The sequence below is a fragment of the Petaurus breviceps genome, unplaced genomic scaffold, assembly GCF_028583685.1.
Source record: "Petaurus breviceps papuanus isolate PSGF00001 unplaced genomic scaffold, PetGlider_PUasm1.0 185, whole genome shotgun sequence".
Taxonomy (NCBI): domain Eukaryota; kingdom Metazoa; phylum Chordata; class Mammalia; order Diprotodontia; family Petauridae; genus Petaurus; species Petaurus breviceps.
The window spans coordinates 8,558,371-8,583,593 of record NW_027185797.1 but is presented as its reverse complement, the minus strand read 5'-3'; the positions used below and the strand labels follow the sequence as shown (position 1 = coordinate 8,583,593).

Below are 25,223 nucleotides of genomic sequence, written 5' to 3'. Positions count from 1 at the left end.
CAGATCCAGCATTTTTTCTGCTTTTCCAGATGGCATCTCTTAACAAGGGTCTCAGAAGTCAGTCAGCTGACCTTTATTAGGTACCTGCTTTGTGTAAGATGCTGTGCTAAATTCTGTAACAGAAAAATAATTACCTTGGAATTCCACTGACTTTCCTGGTTTAAAAAAAATTTGATATTCAGTCATTTTGGTTATATTTGATTCTTTGTGACCCCTTTTTGGGGATTTCTTGAAAAGATACTAGAGTGATTTGCCATTTTCTTCTCCAGCTCATTTTACAGATGAGGAAACTGAGGCAAAGAGGGTGAAGTGACTTGTCCAGGGTCACATACCTTGTAAGTGTCTGTGGCCAAATTTGAACTCGGGTCTTCCTGAGGCTGGACACTCTGTCTACTACACCACCTAGCGGCCCCCTCCTACCCCCCCCCCAAAAAATTAGGAACTCCCAAGTCTGTCTGTGGTTATATCTTAGGTCTCTCTACTTTGGACTCAAATGCTTTTACCTTTTGTATTTTTCTTACCTTTAATGGGACAGGGAAGGGGAAACCTTTCCAGCAAGTCAGACAGAGCAGTCCAGATGCCCGCTTAGCTTTGGGCCTCACAGTGTGATGCAGGGGCCTCTGAGCTAGAAAGACCAGGGTTCTGGTCCCGCCCTCTGATCCAGCCTGGCAGAGAGTGATGGGGATGGGCACGTGGCTTTTTCAGGGTTCCCTTCCCTGTCTGGAGGGCCTGAGGAGAAGAGGAGAGCATGGGGATGGGGCAGGTGTCAAGAGGGGTATGATGGGGAGAGGGAGCAGGAGATGCTGGGGTAGGTAAAAAATGTAGGTAGAAAACAGTCTCTGTCTGTACAAAGCTTCTAGTCCAGTGTGGGAATAGGACACAGCCATGGATTACTGTGATACAAAATACTATGTAATGAATGGGTCAGAAATGGGAAAAGAAAGCTGTGCTGGTTGAGAAGCACATTTGTGTTGGGCTTTTGGGGGGGTGGGTACAGACCTAGGACTTCATCAGTGTGGGGAACTCCCGGAGGTGACATTCCCTCCCTAAAGCAGATGTGGAAGTTCCTGCCACCCGTGCACATCCCAGGTTGTCCTGCCAGTTATCTCCTTAGAGAGTGGCCTTCAATACATGTTAGGGGCAGAACTTGAACCCAGGCCTTCTCTGTCCAGTATGCAGTGAGAAGGAAGAGGAGACATAAGGGGCAATTGGTGAATGAAGGGATTGAGGGGGGTGCATGGGACGTACCACCCCAACCTCTTTTTACAGAGGTAAAAGTTGGGCCAGAGAAGTCACAGTGACTTCCTTGCTCAGGGCCACAGGGAGAGTAGGGGGCTGAGGCAGGATTTGAACCCAGGGTTTCCAACTTCAAATCTGGTACTCTGTTATCTACACCGCCCTGTTGGTTGGAAAGAAAATAGCCTGACACAAGACACAATTTGAATGTCCTGTATGTGGAGGGGAGGAAGAGGACACAAGGAGAGAAAGGCCGAGTGTTGCCAGCTTGTGGGTGGCCTCTGATGCCAGGGAAAGGGTCTGAATTCATCAGGTACCAGGGGAAAATTGGGGCAAAGGAGGAACATGACCAGAGTCATACAGAAGAGGAAGACTTTGTGCAGCTTTATGCAGGATGGAGACAGGGAGGAGGGGAGAGGAGGCCTCTTAGGAGGCTATTGGAAGAGTCCGGGTCCAGGAAGGACCTGTGCTGGCCTGGTGGCCGGGGGGCTCAGATGCAAGAACTGGGGCTGGGGGCAGAGCTGGAATCAGCAAGCCTTGGGAACTGTCGGTCTGAATTACTCACACACACACACCCCCACCCCTCATTTTTCTTTATTCTGAATGAAACAAAGCAAACAGAAGGAGCCTCTCCACATACACGCTGTGATGATGGGGAGGTTTGGGGCCATTCATCATGTCCCCCGCACTCACACAGCACCTGGGACGAAGCAGACTTGTTGCTGGCCTGACTCTGGAACCCAAGAAGAGGGTAATATGTGAAACCAAGTTTGCTACTCAACAGAGCTCATGGCATGGAGTAGATTTCCCCAGAGAGAACTGTTTACCTGGTGATTTGCTATTGGTTAGCACAGTTCTGGGGCCTCCCAGCTGTAACAGGGAGCGAGCAGGGCCCAGAATAATGTGCAGGGAGGGGTCCTTGTTACTGATTACAAAAGGCTTTTCTCTCTTCCCCGACCCCAAGTGGAGGGATTGGGAGAGAGGCAGGTAAGGAGATACAGAGAGATAGGATGGGTGGGTGGATAGAAGACAGACAGACACAAAGACAGGATGGGGGTGGGGTGTATGCATAGATAGACCGCGGGATGGATGGATAGGTACATAGATAAAAGATAGATAGAGCTGGCTGAACGTCCCCACCCAATGAAAGAATTCACTGATATATTCACTGATGTTTTGCTGTCAGCTTGGAAGGAGGTTTCCAGTGGAATGTAAGACTGAGAACCCTTTGGATGGTTTTCTATTGGGTGTATTCATAAACTGAGAGTTACAGTAACTGACCCTGCCCTCCAGACCGAAGAGACAGATTTCACCCTCCCTGCCCTCACTTTTATATATCTATCACTTGAAGGTTTGCAGAAAGCTCTGTTCTGTGCTGCCTCATTCAACTGTCCCCATTTTATAGATGAGGAAACTGAGGCTCTGTGATCCAGGCAAATCAGTCTTCTCTTAGCACAGAAAATGCTGATTATCTTCTATTTGTGCCTTCACATTATTTTAGTGGTTTTTCGGTTGTGTCCGACTCTCTGTGACCCCGTTTGGGGTCAGAGATACTGGAGTGGTTCGCCATTTCCTTCTCTAGCTCATTTTACAGATGAGGCAACTGAGGCAAACAGAGTTAAGTGACTTGCCCATAATAAGTGTCTAAGGCTGGATTTGAATTCATGTAGATGAGTCTCCCTGACTGTAGGCCCGGTGGTCTGTGCAGTGCACTTAGCCATTCCTGATTGGTGGAATATGGAATCCCCTTCCTTTAAGATGCAGCGTAAGCACCATTTTCTGCATGAAATCTTTCTTGATTCCCTAGCTCTACCAGCTAGCACCCTCCTTCTCAGACTACCTTAAATTCAACGACGTTGTGTGTGTATTTGTTACCATACAGAGTTTTCTATATGCTTGTCACTCCCGTCAGACTGTAAGCTCATCATGAACAGGAATTATTTTGTCCTGGGTACCTATATCCCCAGAGCCTAGCAGCAGACATTTAATAAATACTTGTTGATCGATTGACTAATTTGCCCAGCTAGTTTCCCATCGCTAGTAAGTGTCTGAGGCAGGATTAGAAGTTGGTGCTTCCTATCTTCAAGACCAGTCTTCTATTCCTTGACCCACTCTACTAAAAACTTCCAAACCAGTGGGGAGGGATGAGGCCAGTTGGAATGTGACCAGCACAGAGAAGGAGTGAAATTCTGCTGTGAGCAGACTCTCGAGGCTGAGGGAGCATTGACCGGACCTCGAGGTCAACCCTTGGGGTGTTTCCACCCCACCATTGAAAATGAAGAGGTATGCCAAGAATGGGCTGGACTTTTACTACCTGTCAAGTCGCAGTTCTTGGCTAAATAAAGACTTTTCAGTGGGGAGAGAAATATGGGGTCCTTGTGAGGGATGGGATGAGGAGGGTGGCTGTTTTTTAAGCAAACACTCAATCCCCTCTGCTATTAATCAGTGACTTCCATAACACTTGAGAAGTCTTTGCTCTGGCAAAACTATTCTCCATGGAGACAGATTCCTAGACAGTTTTAAAAACCTGTGAATAAAATCCATTAACCCTACCCGATAGAAGACTCCTGACACATGGTGGTGTTGTCAAGTAAAAGAAAAAGGAGAAAACCTACCTGCTTTTTGAATGAAAGAGCTCAGATCCTTCAATATCGACAGAGGAGTCTGAATGCCTTGGGGACCCAGGTAAAAGCTCTTACTTGGATCTCGGCAATCTCTTGTGCCTGTGAACTGAGAGAGGCCTTAGTGTTTAAAATAGAGAGTGAAACCTCTGGGTTTGGAGTATCGGCTTTTAAGTTAGATTGAAAAAACAATAGTGGCTGTAGCATGCTACAAAGCCCTATCCTTGTAAAAAAAAAAAATCGGAGAAAATGCTGGGTCCTCATCACCTTTATAGCGAAAGCTTCCTTTCAGAAGGATTTTATTTTACTTGGTTTTTTGGGTATTGATCAATTTATTTTAAACTTAAGTACAAAATAAGAAAAGAAAAACCTTGCCTTGTCCGCAACATAACATAAGAGAGGATTCAGTATAAAGCAGTATACTCATTTGTATTTCATGATCAAGGATTTTAAAGACGCATTTAGCACAGTGCCTGATCCCTAGGAAGGCTAGGTTGGTCTGGGATTTATAGGATCTTAGGTTTGAAGCTGGAAAGGGCCTTGGAGATCATCTCTTTTTTCATTTGAGGAAACTGAGGCCCAGAGAAGATGTGATTCATCCAAGGTCACACAAATAGGGTATGAAGGTCTTAGATCTGGAGCTGGAAGGAGCCTGGTCCTGCTCCCTTGTTTTACACATAAATGAGGGAGCCAAGGCCCAGAGAGTCTTACTTGACTTGCCTAAAGTCTCTAGGCAGTTCCTGAAAGAGTCGGTACAAAACCAAGATCTTCTGGCCCCAAATCTAGCTTATTGATTACCTTTGGCACCGCACCTTGTCTCCAGACATAGACAGAGGCACTCACGTCAGAGTGTTCCTTCTTAAGATCATTGAGAGGTATAGAATTCATCTAGTACGACCTTCATATCTTATGGATGAGGGAGTTGAGGCCCAGGGGAATTTAGTGGTTTCCTAAGATCATCCATGTGCTGAGCTTTAAAACAAAGGATTTGAGCCTAAATCCTTTGACTTCAATGTACCCTGCTGTCTCCAGACTCATCCTTCCCTCTACTTCTTCCGCATTGATTATTAGACATAATCGACAAGATTCCCTACCCCAAAATATAGTAGGTCTTTTTGACCCAGCAACCTCCATAAACACCAATATCTTCAAATAGGAAAAGAACTATAAGAAAGTCTTTAGCACTTTGTGGGGAATCTTTTCTGGAGGTTTATGGGAGGATGTGGACAAGGACTGGGCAGGATGAGGAAGACACAGATGGGTTGTAACTGGCACCAGCGGATAGACTCCCTTATTGAGGAGATATGGCTCCATCAACGTATTGGAATACTACTCTTGAGTTTAAAGGATGAAGTAAGGCAAAGGGAGAAGAAAGGCATCGGTTGTTCAGTGAACTAGGCTGTTGAAAGTCAAAGGGAAAGAAGCATGAGGATAAAGCATCAAGGCTGAGAACTGGGGCCAGTGGAAGGGCTATTTTTGGTGCTGCTGATCACTGGTCCGATCATTCTTATTGATTGGTTAGTGGCCCCTTTCCAGGCTCACCTGGGTACCTGCCATTCAAATGTCATCGTTATTGATTTTTTTAAAAGGTGCCTGTCAACAAGCTGTTAGTTAAGAGCCATGTTTTTAAAAACCTTTTGTGTCTCTTTTCTGGACTCACATTTGCTGACCACTTCACCTAACGAGGCATCGGCCTGACCATTACTCTGACTTAAAAGCCTTAAGAACATAGGCACTGTCAAATCTGCGTAAGAAACATCCCATACTTGGCTGCTCCAAGGGAATAGTGAAACTTGTGACATGGTGGTGGGTCTGTCTTGACCTCTCAGTTATTCAGGGAATTGGGAAATCACAGAATTTGAGAACTGGGTGGAAACCAGTGGCCAGCTAGTCCCCGCCTTTAAGTGAGTGGTAATACAAACCAGTGGTCATCTAGTCTCTGAAGACTACCAAGGATAGGTCACTGACCCTGGAGTCAGGAGGACCTGAGTTCATATCCAGCCTCAGACTCTTACGGGTTTTGTGACCCTGGGCAAGTCACTTCACCCCCTTTGCCTCAGTTTCTTCATCTGTCAGATTAGCTGGAGAAGGAAATGGCAAACCACTCCAAGAAAACCCTAAATGGGGTCATGAAGAGTTGGCTATGACCGAAAAAATAACTGAACAACAGCAAAAGGAAAAGGGAAAAAAATCATATGGAAAATCTCACCTTCACATTGACTAGGTTCAGCAGTGCATGCCGTGCCCCACCTTTGGAAGGAAGGAAGGAAGGGGAGTTTATTCTCATCTCTGTTCTTTGGGCTCAGGCTTGCAGGCCTCCATAATTTCATTGAGGGAATGTGGGAAGGGAAAAGTGTTGGTCAGTAGCTGCTCTGTGATTGATAGGCCTGGAGTACACCTGGGACAGTCACAAGTGAGCTGACTTGTCCAGGGTCACAAGCAGGACTTGAAGCCAGATGTTTCTGACCCCAAGGTTTGCCCTTTATCCTCCATACCGTTGTCGAGACTACTTCATGTACTTGCCGTCCCTGAATTTTGGTTTGTTCCTGAGGGTTGGCGCCTCTCGGCCAGGGTGTCTGCAGGCCACATGCATTCATTTTGGAACACAGCAGCCGCTTTGATGAAGGGTTTCTCAGGAAGGCATCCTATCAGTGACTAAAACAAGTGCTTGGGAACCCTGGGTTTCACTTGTTCACGTCCTTTCCAATCCCGATTAAGACAAAAAATGCCCTTTAATCATGTTACAGTTTGGAAGAGCCAGAGGGGCTTAGGTGGATAATTTGGGTCTTAGTAGGCTTAGAGATTAGCCCAGGGCCCCAAGAGGTTGTCACCAGTCAGGTATCAAGGGCAGGATTTGAATCCAGGCCTTTCTGACGCAGAGGCCAGCTCTAGCCATTGAGGCTCATACCTTGCCTGGCCCCAGGGATTCTGAAGAATCCCAAGCAGTTCTCATTGCTTGGGGTGAAGGTTCCATAATCAAGTGACATCCCACCCACCACACCCATATAGCACAGAAGTCAATCTGAGATGTTCTCTCCAGTCAAGCGGAAGGGCCACAAAGGGCCCGAAGGAGATAGCTGAATCCCCGTGCCAAAGGCCAGCTCACTGTTACTTGGGAATGGCCTTCGTTCCCATCTCTTCCCCGAGGAGCAGACGGGCAGGCCCAGCTCGAGAGGGTGGCCTCCTCTCAGCAAGGGGCCGCTCCAAGGGCATCTTTTAGCTCAAGAAGGCTGATGGGTTTGGGGGCCCTGTGCCGGTAGGGCTGGTCTTGTCTTTGCGGTGAGAAACCATTGAACAGGTGTTTCAGACGCCTCCGTCCTGCATCACCTGCATTGTCAGCCTTGGCTCGAGACTTCCATAATCTTTACTTGTCTTTTTGTGTCCAAAGCCTTCCCGTGTTTCAGGAAGAGCCTACAGCCTCCAAGGCCGCTGTGATAATTAATGATAATGAAATAATACTTTACAGTTTGCAGTGTTAATTATGTAATGTATTATCTCATTTGAACCTCATAGCAATCCTATACCTTGTACTGTACAATAGTGTACTAAACTATACTCTACTGTTAGCACTGTACTATAATATACTATGCTGTAGTGTACTATACTCTACTATTAGTACTCTGCTATAATATACTATGCTGTAGCATACTATACTATGCTATAGTGTACTCTATTATTAGTACTCTACTATCATATACTATACTATACTCCAGCTGGGAGGGAAGTGCATTGTACTGAAATGTGCCAGATTCTTGGGGTATGCAGCCAAATCCTCAGGAGAAACAGGACCCCCCAGCATTTTGCCTGAAGCCCCAGCTCCCTGGGAGGGGGGAGACGGCTTCCACACAGCAATGTTGTAGTTGGGGTGGTCAGTGTTAGAGATGTGCCCCTCCCAAGCTCAGAAATCCCACTGCACCCAGGCTGACGTGGTTTTGACTCCGTGGTCCGTGAGGTCCTGGGGAGGGTCCCGTCGAAGCCTTTGGTGCTCTGATAGGTGCAGTTCATTTCCAGATGGGCCATGTGTAGCCACACATAAACGTGGGACAAGCAGGCAGTCCTGGTCCCTTGTCTGCTTCCTTTCTCTGTCTGGGTTATTTTGTACCCTCTTCTGCGGTGTTCTTTCTGACCCTTCCTACTTGGTCCCCTCTCTGGACTCTGGCATTTCACCAGTAAGGTGATAAAGTGCTCCCTCTCCCGTTCCAGGCTGTCTGTCTGTCTTATCTTTTGAACAGTGGTGACCTCGCTTAAGTATGGCGTGACCCTGTTGGCATATAGCCCAGCTCTGTCTGGCCGTGGCAAAGCTTCTTAGCTAGGATGGAGCCTTTCCTTTCAGGAATGTGTCACGAATATTGACAGGCAGCCAGGAAAGGAGATGGTTAGCCAACTTGGAGTCAGAAAGGCCTGGGTTTGAGATCTGTCTCTGACACAGACTTACCGTGTGTCCCCAGACAAGTCACTTACCCTCTCACTGCATGAAGCAACCCTAAGATCGTTAGAAGAGGAGGTCTGCATTGCCGGGGGCGGGGGGGGGGGGGTTTCTCATCAGGATTTTAAGGGGCGGGAAAAAAACGGGACCAAAAAAAAAAAATGGACAAGTTAGTGAGATGGCAACGGACAGCAAATGGGGAAGATAGGTTTTACCTATCCATATCTCTTTTCCAGATGTTAGGGAGAATTTCCCAGACAGCGCCTTTGCCTTCGTGATTGTCTCAGACACAGCAAAGCATTCTTCCATTGGATACCTCTATGACTGGAAGGGACCTCAGAGGCCATGGAGCCCAGCCCCATTGTTTTTCAGATGAGGAAACTGAGGCCCAGAGAGGTCACAGGATCGTAGTCGCAGAGCTAGAAGGATCCCAGAGACCCCTTATCTTACAGACAAGAAAACTGAGACTTAGAAGTGAAGTGATGAGGGCAGGTTTTGAACTCAGGCCCTGGAATTCTAGACCCAGTAATCTAGGGCTAAAGAGGGAAGAGGATATGGTTCTCCACCAGATAAATTATTCAAGCCCTTCATGCTTCAGGCTGGACTGTCCCTCCTTGGACCAAAATCAGCCAGTCTGGTCCAGATTTAAAATAAACCCAAAAAACCCAAAACCTCCAAAATGGCATTTCCTAGGTCAAGTCTGTGGGAAGTCCTCTAAAAAAGAAAGCAACATGTGAGAAGAAAGTTTGGCCTAGGAAGGTCATTTTTTTGCTTGTTGGCATCCTCTGGACTCGTGTTCACATCTTCTTTCTTGAGTCCTCTGAGGAAGGGGTGGCATCTTGTACCCACCTTGCCAAGTCATGTGAGAATGCAAGCTGCCTTTGTTTACCCAAAGTGTTTATTGGTATGTTCACAGGAGTCCTTGAATGCCAAGCCCAGAATAGAATACAAGAAAGAGAGGGGCCAAACTCTGCAGACTGGCCAAGTCCCTGATAAGTCCCTCAGATAAATTCCTTTCCACCTTTTCATTAAGTGTGTCTCCTTTGACCTACCTGCAGTTGCCAAGGCCCAGCAATGCAGGAACTGGGGACAGCTGATTTTCCTTTTAATCACTGTGCATTTGATTTTTTCACTTAAATCAACATCAGAAGAAGCAAATGTGTTGTGGCCACACTCAGAGGAAATGACCATGGTGGAAATTTAAAACCCCTCTGTGTACATCATGGTTGTTGGGGCCATACCATCAAGGCGGCCACGCGGAAAGGAAATTCCCCGGTTGTGTGAGCCCGCTTCCTGGACTGGCCGAGCCCCGGTGAGAGAGAGGGCAGGTGTGCCCTGACTCTCAGCACTGCTTGTGTCTCTCTGTTTGCTGCCCTGGCTCTTAAGCCATCATGCCCTCTAGACTCTGGCGTGGGGGGCTCCTAGGGAGCCTGGCTGGGGCCAGCTGGCCCTTGGAAAGGAGCCACTGCAAAGGCCAGTCCAAGGGCCAAGCTCCCTTCCCCACCTGGAGCAGTCCGGGGTTCCTGAGTAAGGCATTCAGTGCTTTAGTTTAGAGCAGCTGACCCTTCCCTGGGGTCCACGAACTTGTTTTCTAAAAAATATTTTGATAATTTCAGTATAATTGGATTCCTTTATAATCATGTGTTTTATTTTATACATTTAAAAACATACTAAGAAAGGGTCCTGAGGCTTTACCAGATCACCAGGGGGTTCCTTAGCACAAAAAAGCATTAAGACAACCCCTTCCAGGGAGGATCACAAGCATAAAGGTCTAGAGCTAGGAGGGACTTTAGAGACCATCTAGTCTAGCCCAACATCCCCCTTCCAATTTTACAGATGAAGAAACTGAGGCAAACAGGTTAAGTGACTTGTCCAAGGTCACTAAGCTAGCAAGTGTCTGAGGCTAGATTTGAACTCAGATTTTCTTGACTCCAGGCCCAGGGCTCTGCGCTCCAGCTGCCCCTCACCAGAGAAAGGGGTAAAACCCTTTGATGGGATAAATCAGCCTGTTAGCCCTGACAATGATTCCCATGGCCAGCCTGCCCCTAGATTACCAAGGTGCTGAGGTTTGGAGCCCTCTGAATCCAAACCCTGGACCCCGCTCCCTGACTTTACAGTACCCAGGACAGGCCTCTGCTTACAACTGTTTTTAACATCTTTGCTGAATGAGCTGACCCTGGCTTATTTTAACACAGGGTATCCTAATTACTGCATGAATCACAGATAGCCTTTAAGTTGTTTGAGCCAGTCCCCTCTTTAAAAAAAAAAATTTTTAAATCAAACATGGGGAGGCAGCTATGTTTAGAGCACCGGCCCTGGAGTCAGGAGGACCTGAGTTCAAATTTGGCCTCAGACGCTTAAAAAAACTAGCCTTGTGACCTTGGGCAAGTCACTTAATCCCAATTGCCCTCCAAAAAGCAAACTCAGACATGGGATTTCATTGGTGTAGGTATCTCCTAGTGAGAAAACCCCTCTTTTGCCAGATGAGGAAACTGAGGGCTGGGCTGTAGTTTGGGTCCTGGGGTCCCCACATCCCTTCCATTTCCACTGGCTGAGAAAATTAGGCAGACACACTTGGAAAGACGAAAGTGCCGTCTGCAAGGCCACCAATACATGCGCTAGACTGTGCCTTTTCCAAGTGGGGGCAGATGGGAGCTATGGGGGTGCTGCCACAGTGGAGAAGGGTCAGGCTGCATCACAGCCTGCAGCGGCTGCCCCCTGACACAGGATCTCTCCGTGTTTATAGACCAGTGTCTTCCAGAGTATTTCCTTTCCCTGCTGTTCCCACAGAGCCGCATTTTTCTGTTAATTTTTTGTCGACTCACCAGAGCATGCAGGCCTCAGCCCCTTTTTGGTTTTTTTCAGCTAAAATATTTATTTTTTCTCTCTCCTCCCTCTCCTTCGCTAGGGGGAAAGAGAAAAGAAAAACAAAACCCTTGTAACAAATACGCATCGTCAAGCAAAACAAGCTCCCACGTTGGCTGTGTCCAGAAGTGTGTGTCTCCTTCTGCGTGTCGTCACTGCTTCTCTGGAACCATTGGGGGACCTTCATGCCCCTCGTGATCATCATTAGGAGTTGGCGTTCTGTGGGTGTTGGGGTGGGAGGAATATATACATCAGTAAACGCCCATACGTGTTATATAGAGATCATGGATAGATGTACACGTGTGTGTATATAAATGTGTGTGTAATATACAGAAATCTGTATATGGTAGACAGGATTAGGCGTGTGTACGTATGTGTATATATGGGGTGTGTGTATAAAACATGTAATTCATATACACGCACATATGTGAGGAGGCAGAAGATTCCAGTTTTGGGGGTCAGCCAGAGAAAATGCTGGAGATGGAGCTTATTAACTTTATTCCTGAAACAGGCTCAGGAATGAATGAATGAATGGATGAATGTGTATGTTATGTATGTGTACACACAAATATACACATACATGTATGTGTGTGTATATTCCTGTGAGTGGGATGGTCGTCACCCTCATCCCCACCCGCTGACTTCCCTTAAGCTCCCATCTAATGTTCCAGCTTTTCCAGGGAGACTTTCCCGCCCCTCTTCATTCTGGTGCCTTCCCTCATTCATTTTCTCCTCTGCCCTGTAGCTTGCTTGCTCTGTATGGCTTTGGCTGCGTGTCGGCCTAAGCTTCTGGAGGGCAGGGCCTGTCTTTGGCTTCTGTTTGCGTCCCCAGCAGGTTACTTAGGGGGTGCTTGGTAAACGTTTATAGATCGTTTCACTGTTTTTCTTCCTGGAGTCTGGTCGGTGTGTGAGTGACCCGGCCGAGCTTGGAGCTCCAGCCTCCTCCTTGGGAGGCAGCACATGGAGACAGCCTGTTTTTCACGCTCCCGTGGAGTGGCTTTGGTTTGATGCTGGCTGTGAACAAGGGCATCCTTCTGCTCCTGGTGCAGGTCAGCCCAGTGTGGGGTCTGCCCTCTCAGAGGCAGGCGTCCCCTCCTGCCTCCAGGTCCTTGCCTTATTGGACCCAGGCTTGAACTTTGCTTCTCCCCAGACAGACCTGCATGTGTCGGCAGCAGTGGGGACAGCTGCTGACTTGCTGGGTAAATTGAACGGCCCCTGGGGCCCACCTCACACTGGCCTGGGCTGATAGAGGGCTCAGTTTTCTTGCTCACAGCCAGGGCAGAATGTCTGCCAGGATTTTGTGGGTTATTACCTCAATCCTGAAATATGCCCCATGAAGAAAGTGTAGCCCACAGAGCCCAGAGGAGGAATGTACCACACCACCCTCCCCTCATGGCTTTGTGGGGTGCCCATTTCAGAAATAAAATCCAGAAAGCCACATCCCTATTAAAAAAAAATCAATGAAAGACATTTAGCAAAGACTTAGGATGGGGATTTTTTGTGGTGTAATGGAAAGAGCCAGGAGGCCTTGATTTACAGTATGGTGTGATGAAAAGGGCCATTACTCCTAGTGTCAAAAGGACGTGGGCTCACTCAATTGGGTGACTGGGTGACTTTGGGCTGGTCATTTAACTTCTGCCTCAGTATCCTTATCTGTAAAATGAGAGAATTAGAGGAGAGGCTTCCTCCAGTTCTCTGTCTGTGATTTTATGAGATCTGTAAAGCTCCCAATAAATATGAGTTAGTGGTGTTTGGGCCTCAGGCAAATAGATTCTCCTTTAATGAAATTAGTTTGGGTTGCGCCAAAAGGTAACCAGGAACAGACCTCAGTTTGAGCGTGCCCTGCCGGCCTGTGGGATGGCGGGTGATCTGTATAGAGGATTTTTAGCTCACTTCTCTTCCTCTCTGTTCCTAGTTTCAATGGCGTTTCTCCCGTGAGGACATGCACAGCCGGCAGATGAGAAAATCCAAGTCTAAACTAAGTGCCCGAGAAAAACAGAAAATGGAAGAAAACGAGAAGAATAAGGAAGAGCTGCCTTCCAAAGCTGGAGATGTGGGAAACTGCCTGCCTGCTTTGAACCAGGTGGACGGGCTCACAAGTGAGGAGGGCGAAGGGGCTCCCCAGGGGGCCCGAGGCGAGGAACAGGCGAATCCTGGCTCGGAGGGGAATGGGACTGCCGACCACAGGGTCCCCTGTGAGGCAGTGGTCACCTGTAGTGGGGAGGAGAACCAGGAGGAAGGAGGAGCAGAGCCCCCTGCGGCAGAAGAAATCTGACTCAGAGCAGTGTTCCGCCAATCGAGCAGAGCTTGGCTGACCACCTTCCTTGGAGGACCTCGGTTCAGACCGCTGTTTGACTTGGCAATTTATGTTCCCCGTCCACACCAACGTGGTCTCTTCTTCAGAAGCGAACTCCACACTCCCTCACTCTACCACATTTTGTTTCTGCACATATGTTTGAAATGTCTTAAAATATAAAGGCAGTTTCTCCTGGTGTCTCAGAATCCAGACCCCCCCAGCCCAAAAGCCCCTCACTCTCCTTCCTTCCCTGGGTTTTAAACAATCCAGTGCAAACTTCCTCTTTCAGGGGGCTTGGGGAAAGTCCAAGTGGACCTTCCTGGGCTAGACCCAAGTTTCAGCCAGCCCATAAAGAATGCCAACACCCCCAGGGCTTTCTGCCACTACTGCCTGGCCTTTTCACAGGGTCAGCGATATCCAGATGTCCGTGTTTCCCCATCTTTAGGAGTCCTTAGACGTTCACTACTGCTTTGGCAAAATGGTGCTAGGCAAGGATTGGTACCAACTTCCCTACGGAGAACCCGAGAGTATTCCCATGACATTAATCATCAGGGAATGAAAAGCTGACTCTGTTCGCTCCCCTGTTGTTGAAGTTCACTTAAGCGCTTTCTGTTTGTGTCAATGCCCCCACCCCCCAAAAAAGAGTTTTTGTATTCAGTAAGCCCAATGCACATGTTTGCTTTGCTGCCATTTGGGGGCAGCCATAGTTGTTTGGGTGCCCTGGCTTCATACAGTTTTAATCAGTGTATCATTGATGGAGTTGGTGCGCTATGTAATGCTGTGTCTATGAAGTATGCCTATTGTCTAGAAAGCCTTGTTCAGACTGCTAAACGTGAGAAAGAACATTCAGACTGTATTTACCACAACAATGACCTGTCCTTTCTCCTTGCTTACTTAAAGCAATAAATCACCCTTGAGTTTAGCGAGCTGTTGAGTATTGGTTATTTATCATGCCATGAAGGAAGCCTCCCTCCCTCCCTCTCTCTCCCCACCTCACAAGTCTCCCACTCCGTGGGCTGTAGGTCCTTCTACAAGGATCTTAATTCCTACAGCTGTGAGAGGAGGTGAGAGAAGAAAATGGGGCCCATGGGGAAAGCAGCCTTCGCCTGGTCTGACTAGCAGAGAAGCGACTGGAACGGCTGCCCTGTCTCATGCAAGCCCAGGCTCTGCCATCTGTCATCACTCCTGAGCTGGTTTAGGAGACATCCATGGAGAAAGACAAATGAAACGCCAGGTAAGGGGTGGAGGTGGCTGACAGTCCTTAAAAGGGCAGCCATTGCATGCGTTATGGAGGTCAGGCTTTTTCCTGTTGGCAAGTTTATTAAAATGTATATATTTGTAATATATTTTTATAGAGCAGGAGCAATTCACTGAAACGTGTTGCATGTTGCTAGGGGATTTTTTTTCCATTTGAATGGTGAGCTCTGCCTCCTTTTACTTAGAGGAGCTCAGAAAGAGGTTTGGGGGCCCCTTATGAAAAGAAGGCTTGGGAAAGCTGTTAGGACTTCACTTTTTTCCCTCAAGGATGTTCTTGTGTCTCGTATCTGTACAGTCTCTTGGCTCAATAAAACATTAACTCTTGGTGCATTCCTCCTATGTTCCTGGCTCTCTGTATAAACAGTCACGGCTCCCAAACCACAGCTACTTTGGACAGGGGCTCAGAAAGGGCTGACGTTTCTGTTTTCAGTCCATTCTGGGTAATGCTGCCCTGGGTCATTTGCCTTAAATCATTCCGTTTCATGCACAATGACGAACCTAACATTTTTCAGTAATTAAATAGCATTTATTTTGGTTCCACCTGCCATTAAAAACAACAACAAATACCAGAACTGTAACTAATCTAAATTGGTTAGGGGGCTTGGGAATTTATTTCAGTTGCCAAATATTCCTGAATGATGCTTCCCACCACACTCACTTTGCCCCCATCCTCAGGCCGATCGCCACAAACTCAGTTCAGGGTGGCCTGATCATCAATCAGTCGATAAACTGTTCAGCACCTACTGTGTGCCGGGCACTGTGCCACACCTAGTGGGAAAAGAACCCCAGTTTTGAATTTGGAATTGGATTCAAACTTTGATCATTTGCTGTCTCTGTGACTTTGGACACACCAATGGACCCAACAAACATGTATTAAAATGCCTACTGTGTGCCAGGCACTGTGGTTAGCCCTAGGGATAAACAGATACATGATTGATATTGAGAGGAAATTTTAGACAGATAGATGGATGAGAGATGTAAGGGTAGGTTATAGATAGAAGGGTGAATAGATAGATGCATCAATAGTTCGATGGATGGATGGGTGGGTAGACAAGATACAGGATGGACAGCTAGCTACATACATACATACATACATACACACTACATACATGCAGTGAGCGTTTAAGGACTTGCTGGTACAAGGCCCTCTACTAAAGAGATGAAACAGCCTCAAAGGGAGCCTCAAGTTTCCTCATCCATAAAATTCTCCTTACTTTTTTATTTCCATCATTTCCACAATGCCTGGTTTAGATGACACTTTCTGTGTGTCTGAAGGCATGTGCCTCAGTTTTCCCATCTGTATAATGAGGAGTTGGACTAGCCAGTCTCTTCCAGCTCCAGATCAAATGTTCTAATGAAGCCTGATGACTTGTTTAATGAGCCTGCAAGTCTTATCCTTCGTGAAATAGGTGACGTGTGTGTGTGTGTGTGTGTGTGTGTGTGTATACACTGATGTGATTTCATCTGCGTTGGGGGGGTCCTGGGGAGGAACCTCCCTCCACCATTACAGGTGGGTTCCGGCTCAATAAGAGTCTTAGAGAGTTACCTGGGGCCCCAAGAGGTATGGAAGTGACTTGTCCAGGGTCATGCAGCTGTATGTGTCTGAGGTGGGATTTGAACCCAGATCATCCTGACTCTGAGGCTGCCTCTCCAAGGTGTTCCCTACCCAGGAGAAAAACCAAAGCCTCTAAAATGATCTATTTGCCACATTTGAGGTGGTGGGGCTTTCCTAGTAAAGACTCTTGTTTGGTCTTTGTGTCACAGGGCAGACAACACCCATCCTTTTGTGACCAGGGAGATAACCATGCTGTGGAACTGAGGCCTGGAAATCAGAAATGCAAGCCTGTGGTTGACCAGGTGATTACAGCCAGCACCTAAATGACTGTATTAGGTACCCTGGGGCTCCTGGGATTGTGTAGCTGATCTAGACTTGCAAGCAGCCTGCCAGAGAGAGATAAGAGGAGGCCAGGCCTGGGCAGTGCAGGCACAAATGGGACCGACTGGGCCTGGTAGCAAAAAGCAGCTTTGCTTTCTGTCAATAGAAGGAGGGTTTGGTCTGTGTGTCTGTGTCTGTGTCTGTGTGTGCCTGTGTCTCTGTGTGTGTGTTTGAGGTGGGGAGGTAGGAATTGTGGGGGGAGAAGAGGACATTTCCAGGAACAAAGGAAGGGCCTGGCTATCTCTGTTCCCTTTATGAAGCTGTGATTGAAGCAGGTTTCAGCACCATTAACCCTTTCTCCAGAAAATGATGGAAAATTACCCACCTTCTGGAGTTTAGTGCGCATACCCTGTGATGAAGCATTATTCCTTCAGGCAAAAAAAAAAAAAAAGAAAGAAAGAAAATGGAATCCAACTAATTAGCTGTATTAAAAGATGTCTTTATCAGATTTTCTTAGAGATAGGCAATTTTATCATTTTCAAGTTCATGGAGGGACTAGAACCAGCCTAATTATTAATAAACCTCAGAAGTGGGGGAGGAGGGAGAGAGGGGAAAGGGGGGAGCATGGGACTTTAGTGAAACACACACACATATACATAATATATATGCATGTATGTGCTGGCTCTTCTCATCATAGGATCACAACATTAAGTTCATAATTAAATTAGGATCCCAGTTGGGAGGGTTGAGTCATTTTACAGCTAAGGTCCAGTTTCAGTGACTTGTCCCATAGCCAGCACGTGTCTGAGGTGAGATCTGCATTGAAAACTTCCTTGCTCCAAGGCTAGTGTGCCCTACCCATCACACCACACTGCCTCTTAAAGAAGGAACACTGTAAACACAGAAGCTATCTGTCTGTCTGTCTGTTGTTTGGTAAATTTTCAGTTGTGTCTGACTCTCTGTGACCCTATTTGGGGTTTTCTTGGCAGAGATACTAGAGTGGTTTGCCTATTCTTTCTCCAGATCATGGAAACTGAGGCAAACAGGGTGAAGTGACTTGCCCTGGGTCACACAGCTAGTAAGTGTCTGAGGCCAGATTTGAACTAAGGTCCACCTCCAGATCCGGTGTTCTGTCCCCTGTGTCACCTAACTGCCCCCCAAAGTAGATACCTGAGTAGTTCGCCATTTCCTTCTCCAGTGGATTAAGGCAAACAGGTGAAGTGACTTGCCCAGGGTCACACAGCTAGTAAGTGTCTGAGGTCGGATTTGAACCCAGGAAGATAAAAGAGTGGAAATAAAAAGTGAGGCAGCCTCTGACTCAAGAAGCTGTTATAGATGAAGAGGCTGATTTAGAAGGAGTCGCATAGTCACACCTCCTTTTTGGCTAAAAAGAGTATTAATTCAGCTTCTGTTCTTCATCAGGCTTGTTTTCAACTGATTTACGGAGATGAAATCCGTGCTCCAGGGACAAAGATTTGCCAGCAGGGAGGATATTCAGAATGGCATTCTAAAGACTCTGAAGGCAATTCATCCAGGGGACCTCCCTGTCTCCTTGCCTCCTCTGGGGGCCTCCCCTCATCCCCCACTCTCTCCTCTACTCCATAAGTCAATTCCGTTCCCAAGTTACCATTCCCCTATGTGTATTGTCTTCACCTATTAGAATGTAATCAATCAACCTATATATATATGTGTGTGTGTGTGTGTGTGTGTATGTATGCATTAAGTGCCTTCTGTGTGCTGGACACAGTGATAAATGCTGGACTGAAGAGTAGGGACTGGTTTTTTTTACAAAATTATTATCCCCAGCCCTCAGCTGACTACTTGGCATATACAGGAAGGATTTAATAAATGCTTTTTCATTCATTCATGATAAAGGCATCTGTGAAAGATCTCCCCATATATACACGTGTGTGCCACACACACACACACACACACACACATCTATCTATATACAAAACCACCGGCTTACTAATTGTGTCTTTTAAAAATTGTGTTCAGGGCTCTATTTCTTTGTTCTGGTCCAACAATAAAATACACCAGCATTTTCAGAAATAGTCACTGCTAATTCATTTGTTGTGAAACTAACTGAAAGCCCTGAGAGAGTTATCTCTAAGTAGTAGGGCTCCTTAAGTGCTTCACAGACCCCTTTGGCAGTCGGGTGACGCTTGTGTGTTCCTCGGAATAATGTTTTCAGATAGCTGAAGGAAATGCTACATTTCAGAGGTTAATGAAAATAAAGATGCCACTTTTTTCTCCCCAGCATTCAAGTTGATGGGAACCCTGAAATCTGTAGTAGTTAAAGATTCCTGCTTTTGAAGGTGCACCTGTTTGGCAGTCCTTCAATGGAAAGAAACACAGATACAAGACTTTCCAACTCGGGGGAAAGGGACCCCAAACTCTTTTCTCAAAGGTCTGTTTCTGGAATACAAAAGGCCAGTTGATGAGGGTCTAAGGAACCATATGGATCCAGGCCCTTAGTCCACAGACTGGGCCACATCTTATTCTCTTTTAGGCAGAGAAGATCAGTCTTTTTTTTTTTAATGGCAATCCCTCCAGGCCAATTTAATTAAGTTCATTTCAAATGAAATTCCTTTTGGCTACAATCTGCCTTTTTAACTGTTCTGTATAAAGATGGAAACAAGTAATAGAATGGTAGATTTAGAGTTAGGCCCCAGAGGTCATCTAGTCCAATGCTTTGATTTTACAAATGTGGAATGGATTAAGCCCATGGTCATATAAATAGTATGATTGAAGGTTAACAACCCCAGTGCTTGAAGACAGACACATGACTCTTGCAGATGATCATCTCCTCGGCAGGACAGATAGCCCATAGCACACTTGATCGTCCCTCATAGTACTTCCAACCATGGAGAGACCCTTAGAATGCCCTTATGTCCAGAGGAGCCAAATCCAGGGCTCCTCCCAGGAAGCCACACTGACCCTCTGACTCCCAATCCCTTTTATGTATGTTCAGAGACTCTGGTCAGAGGATGTGGGATTGTACCCCATGTCTTCTGACTTGCAAGATGGCAGTGTTCGATGACAGCCCCTCAGTGGGTCCTTCCTGTTAGGATTCCTGCAGGTTCTCTCCATCTCTCAAACAGGCCAGCTGTTAAGAGTGTGAGTAATACTGTCACTGGAATGCTCGAGGGATAGGGTGTTCTCTTGATTCAGCCTTTTCTAAGAAACAAAGCAAAACCACTAGAATATCATCTCTTTCGAGTTGATGAGTAAGCTTCAAATGAGTCAACCAAAAATGGGGCTTTTGGAGGCTGAAGCTGGCCTCGCCCTGGTGTTTTTAGAGGCAAGTGCCAAGCTGGGAGAAAGGGTGGCAGAAAGGGCAGTGCCTTGACCAGATGGGGGTCAGGAAGCCGGATGCCAAGCCTTGCTTTGTCACCGTCTAGCCGGGTGGCCTTAAGGTGGTCAGCTCTCCCAATCTCCCTGTTAACCAGGAACACAATATACAGCTACTTCATGGGGACATGAGGAGCCAAATAAAGCATCTAAGTGAAAGCTGAGAAGTATGAAAGAGGGCAGATTTCGAGTTTTTCCATTCACAATTTGACAGGCATAGCTGACTACTACAAATACAGTCGCTCCCATTTGCATGGCACCTTAGGGCTTAAGTCCCCATGCCTGAAATCTGCTTCCCCCTTGGCTCTACCTTCCTTTAAGGTGCGGTGCAGCTCGGCTCAGGCACCAACTTCTGGAGGCCCAGAGCCTTTCCTCATCTCCCCATGTTTCCATATTGACTTTTTATTTATACTGTATAGTTTTATATGAACTTGCTGCCTCCATTAGAATGTTAAGTTTCTCATGAGCAGAGATTTACTCTTTATCTACTTTATCCATGGTCCACTACACCAATAAAATGGAAAAGGCACTGGGTTGGAGAAGGGGAGCCTTGGTTTGAATCCAGCCAGACACATATTAGCTGTGTGACCTCAGCTTCCTCCTCTGTAAAATGGGAATAGTTTAGGCCAAGATAGTTAAGGTGGGTGGCCTAGAGCTCTTAATCCATGAACGAACGATATTAATCACTTACTTCCATTAACAAGGGACACCAGTTGACAAGGAAGAGAAACTTCTGGACATAATGTAAGCTTGTCTTGAGGGTCCCTGATTTCACTGGTATGAAGATTCCCTTCAAATGGAGTTGGTGTTTTTGAAAGGACACTTGGTGCCTCCAACAGCCGGGCCACAGCAGGGAAGGGTCTGGATGCCCGGTCAGGAGCCATCATCTTCACACACAACCGTGACCACCGATTTATTTAGATTCTACATAAAGAATAGGATGTCGTAATACCAACGCCAGGAAGGACCTCTTTTCTCTAAAAAACACAGAAACAAAATGCCTTTTTATCGTAACTTTATTTTAAATAAAGTAAGTCATCACGCTGAGTTACCAAAACATAAATATTTATAATAACCCAGACGGCAATGACAGGAGGAATCTGAGGGAACTGTTTTCCGTTCAGAGAAAACACCTACAGCCCAAACATGTCAGTAACAGGTGAAATGGGGAACGCGGCAGTCATCGGATATGCACATAATTACATGTATGCATATGGGAGCAGAGACATCACCCCCCCGCCTCCATCCTCCACCACTTCTACAACTAAGTGTCAGCGATAACATAAGACCCCAGAGCGATGATGTTATGAGTCAGTTTACAAAAACCTCTCCAAGAAAAAGTCTGCTTGGACTCCAAAAGAGCAGGCCATTCATCTTCTTTGTTCCCCTTTACCCTAAAAAAAAAAAAAAAAATTGGCAATATGGCATTGTGGAGGTGAGGGGGAGGGAATCCCTTCTCGGGCTGTATCTGGTAACTGTGAGTCCTACTGGGGCAGTCTCCATGTGGAAGGCAGGCTCATAGTTCTGTCTGACCCAAGTAGACAGAGGTAGGCAGTACCTGGTAGGTAAAGGGAGACGTTGCTAACAGGCAGGATAAGGAGGGTGTTATTGTTCTGTCTATGAACTAGACCACAAGTGTCTAATACACGGCCTCCACAGGCCCAACCCTTCAGAAGGCAGCCCAAACCAGATTTAAAATCTAATTGGAAAATACTTGACAATATAAAAAATACAAAAGCAGATGATGTGATGATTTTCTAAGTCAATCTGTGGCCTGCTGGGATCCTCATGTACAATTTAGTGACTTGTTTTTCTGAATTTGATGCCAATGAACTAGACCACAAGCTCTGAGGGCAGGGACCTGACCTTGTCTCAGCAAACAGCACAGTGATCCACACTTGACTACATGAATATATACTGCTGCTGCTCTGAGAAAGGCCAGTGGACAGGAAACTGTATGGAAAAGGAGATATATGTGGCTGTCTTTCTCAACTCCAATCAATAAGGAAAATGATGTTCCTTCTTCAGTCCAGCTGGTCGGCCAACTCTTGAGTTACACAGGGAGAGTGGCTATGTATTAAGAACATTTTATAATTTATCAACAAATGCCTGCCCCTGGACACTGAAGAGTGAGATCTACCATCGTTCAAGACTTGGGCCACCCTATATCTATCCCGGAAAAACCACCTGAATGAAGACTATTGTCCAGGCTATAATTCACAGCTGAATAGCTAGCCCAAGGTAGATGGACCTTGGACACACACTACGGATGGACAGTGAACTGTGCCCAGAACCGAGCAGTGGGCTACCACCTTCCGTGGAGCTGTGGAAGACTCAAGGAAGGACACAGGCTCAGGATGGAGGCACATCTTCTCTTTGTTGTTGCAGCGGGGTACTGTGGGTAGGAAACACTACTCACATCAGACAAATCTGCTAAACCTCATTTTTCTCTTCCTGCTGTAAGGGTGGCTCACCAGGTTGAGGAAGAGAGGAATCTGGAAATGAAGGTGCTGTAAAAATAAAGATATATACATATATATATTTTAAAGATAGTGTAGATGGTTTTCAATCTGCACCTGTGGAGGAAGGACTCACAGACCCAGCAAAATATAGAACAGAAAATATAGGTAACTCCTGGTCACCCAGGGCCTGATAACAATGGTTGCTTGTGTCTGGCCAGGGTGGTCAGAAGCAGCTTTACCAAAGCTGTGGATTTGTGCCTTCTCCCAAAGGTGTCAGCTTACATGGGAAATGTAGACTGAGTAACTAGCAGGACCTTCCCAAAGCAATCATCTCAGTTTTAGTTCCCATCAAAGACCACGGGAAGGGAGATGAGAACAGCTCCTGCCCAGTGTCAGCTCAAAGGAAGTCATTTTGGGGTTGATACGTTTCGGGGTGACTTTCATGAGGTCTGCCTGCACAAAAGTGCCTTTTCGTGCTGAAAAGTCAGCCTGAATTAGCTACAAAGTCAATTTACCCAATGAATAGTAACTAAGACATCTGCTGGTGCCCCCAAGCCTCCAGACCAATTTGTGGCTTTTTCGAGCAGCCTCAGGATGGGATCCCAGGAACTCTGCAGGTGGGCTGAGGAGCACCAGTAACCAAGCTTCTCTCTCCCCTTTCAGAGACCTCACACACAGACTCTATGTGCAGATCTGAACTTGGCTATTTCTGTCAGATCAGGTAGCTCATGCTCTCTCATTAAGAAAAATTCTTATCTAGGTTCAAAACACTGACAAATGGTGATGGGTCTCGGGAGAGCCAGAGGAGCTTGTGAAGGTCATTGAAAGCCACCCCCTCATTTTACACTGGGGAAATTGAGGCCCTGATTTGTATACAGCTAGTGAGAAGCAGAGTCCAGCACTCACTCAGGCCATGATACTTCACCAGCGTCAGACTAAAACTTGACCAAATCTACGATGTTGAAGTCCAAAACAAAAGGTACCAAATCAAATGCATGACATTTTAAGTCTATGTATATACTGAAGGGCCCCTTCTTCAGCCCAAAGCAGGTGGACTCTGCAGCAAGAAAAAGGGACAATCTTTTTACACTTATCTGGCCAGACTGGCCCAGATTTCCTTCCATCTGTTCTGAATCCCCTGAACCTTGGAGAGGCAGCTCCTCCAGAACTCCTTGTTGCCCTTGTGGTCAGCAAAAGGGACCCAGCTTTCTGAAATGTGGAGACCCAAACTACAATGGAGAGAAGACTTGTTCCTGCACCACGCATCAATCAAGTGGCTGGGACAGGCTTGTAAACAGCTTTCCAAGTGAAGTTCTCCCCACTGAGGCATAAGCCAAAGAGCCCCACTTGTGGGCTCAGGACTCTCTCTGCCACTGCCCAGCCGTGGGACTCTGGTGCCTCTCATGCTGAGCCAAAGGAGAACTTGCACCTGTACATCCCTATAATCCAAGGTGATGGCACCGTTCTCACTGCTACCTGGGATGCCAGATGGTGGCACAGTGAGTTAAGTTATGCTTCAGGCACTTTTCTTTTCTGAAGCATCCCAATGAAGGGGGGACTCAAAACCTGTTGCAATTCCCTGAAGCAAACCTTAGGCAGACTCTGCCCAGGCTAGAAAAGACATCTTTTCAGTTACATCTGTCCTCCCTGGAAGCCACACGGAAGGCGGCACCATCTTCAGACTGATATAGCCAGAACTGGCAGCCAAGACTCCAAGGGAGATTTACCTTGAGAGGAGACTGGCAATCAGTCCTGATACACGGAGGGGCACTTACTGACGAGAAAGCAAACATGCCCGCAGTTAAATGGCCAGAGCTCATTTTCCTGACAATCTGTTCTTTCAAAACCCATCTTTCCTTGGCTCCTTAGGACAAAACCATGGCCCCAAGGAGCAAGGCTGCAGCCTAGAACAAGGTGGTCTGAGACAATTCAGATAAATGGATATTCAATGCAGAATTAATTTTTTACTTGTACTGTTAAAAATGTCTGATTAAAATAAGTTTATTGCATATAAATTACACAAATTCTCTGTAAAAGATAAGTTATACATAGCCAATATTTCACCAACAAATCCAATGATTTCAGATATTTGGGGTAAGCCTAAATCATTCTTGCCCCCCCCGCTCCGGAAAAAGAAAAATAATCAAAGTGTGGGGAGCACTGTAAGACCACTGAGGAATGATCAACAGAAGAAATTTGGGTAACTGCAGTCCACATGCTGCCGGCAGTGAGAGCTCCTCAGTGACATTCACCACGTACACGCCTCCTCATCCTCATCTTTCGTTGTGAAGTCACCTCACTGGACAGCACTGGAGCAGCCCCGAGGGAGGCCTGTGGCCTCAGATCACGTGGCACAGAACCAGTTCTGGTTAGTGTTGTGCGCTAATGCCCGTGTCTCTCTCCATCTCTGCTGCTACCACCACTTTTCAAAACAAATGTGCTCTTTGGGGACCTTGCAGGTTTCTAGATGATGAGAGAAGTGTTCTATCATTGGTGGCGGGCCACAGAGAAAATACAGAGTGTCCTCAGAGATGTGCTCCTCGAGATCCTTGTCAGGGATTCTTCCCTCTGTCAAAAAAGAGAACATAGAGCATCTCAGATCAATCCATCTGTCTCAATGAGACTGGTCTAGACACAGCCAAGCGGCAGGGTATGTGGGTGGGTGTTAGCACTGTGTGTATGCACGTGTCTGCTGTGAGTCAGCCTTTGCAATCTCTCTCCTCAGGCAAGTTTGGTGTAGCCAAGACCTCAAGACCCAAGTGGGCGCAGAAAGCAGTGAAGCTAGACATGAGACCAAGCACCTCTAACAAACACACAACAAAAAACCTCA

The 25,223-nt window shown here is 46.7% G+C and overlaps 2 protein-coding genes across 5 annotated transcripts in view; one reads left to right on the top strand and one right to left on the bottom strand.

The window, feature by feature from the left end:
• Positions 1-15,031, top strand: part of RFTN1 (raftlin, lipid raft linker 1) — a 197,728-nt gene extending 182,697 nt beyond the window's left edge. Inside the window, exon 10 of the mRNA XM_069088435.1 lies at positions 13,064-15,031. Coding sequence (XP_068944536.1) covers positions 13,064-13,423 — 360 coding nt within the window. The 3' untranslated portion in view covers positions 13,424-15,031. The remainder of the gene's footprint in view (positions 1-13,063) is intronic.
• Positions 15,032-24,378: 9,347 nt separating this feature from the next.
• Positions 24,379-25,223, bottom strand: part of OXNAD1 (oxidoreductase NAD binding domain containing 1) — a 46,927-nt gene continuing 46,082 nt past the window's right edge. For all 4 annotated transcript variants that reach the window (XM_069088430.1, XM_069088431.1, XM_069088432.1 and 1 more), the window contains one exon: positions 24,379-24,961. In XM_069088430.1, the coding sequence (XP_068944531.1) occupies positions 24,807-24,961 (155 nt within the window). In that variant the 3' untranslated portion in view covers positions 24,379-24,806. The remainder of the gene's footprint in view (positions 24,962-25,223) is intronic.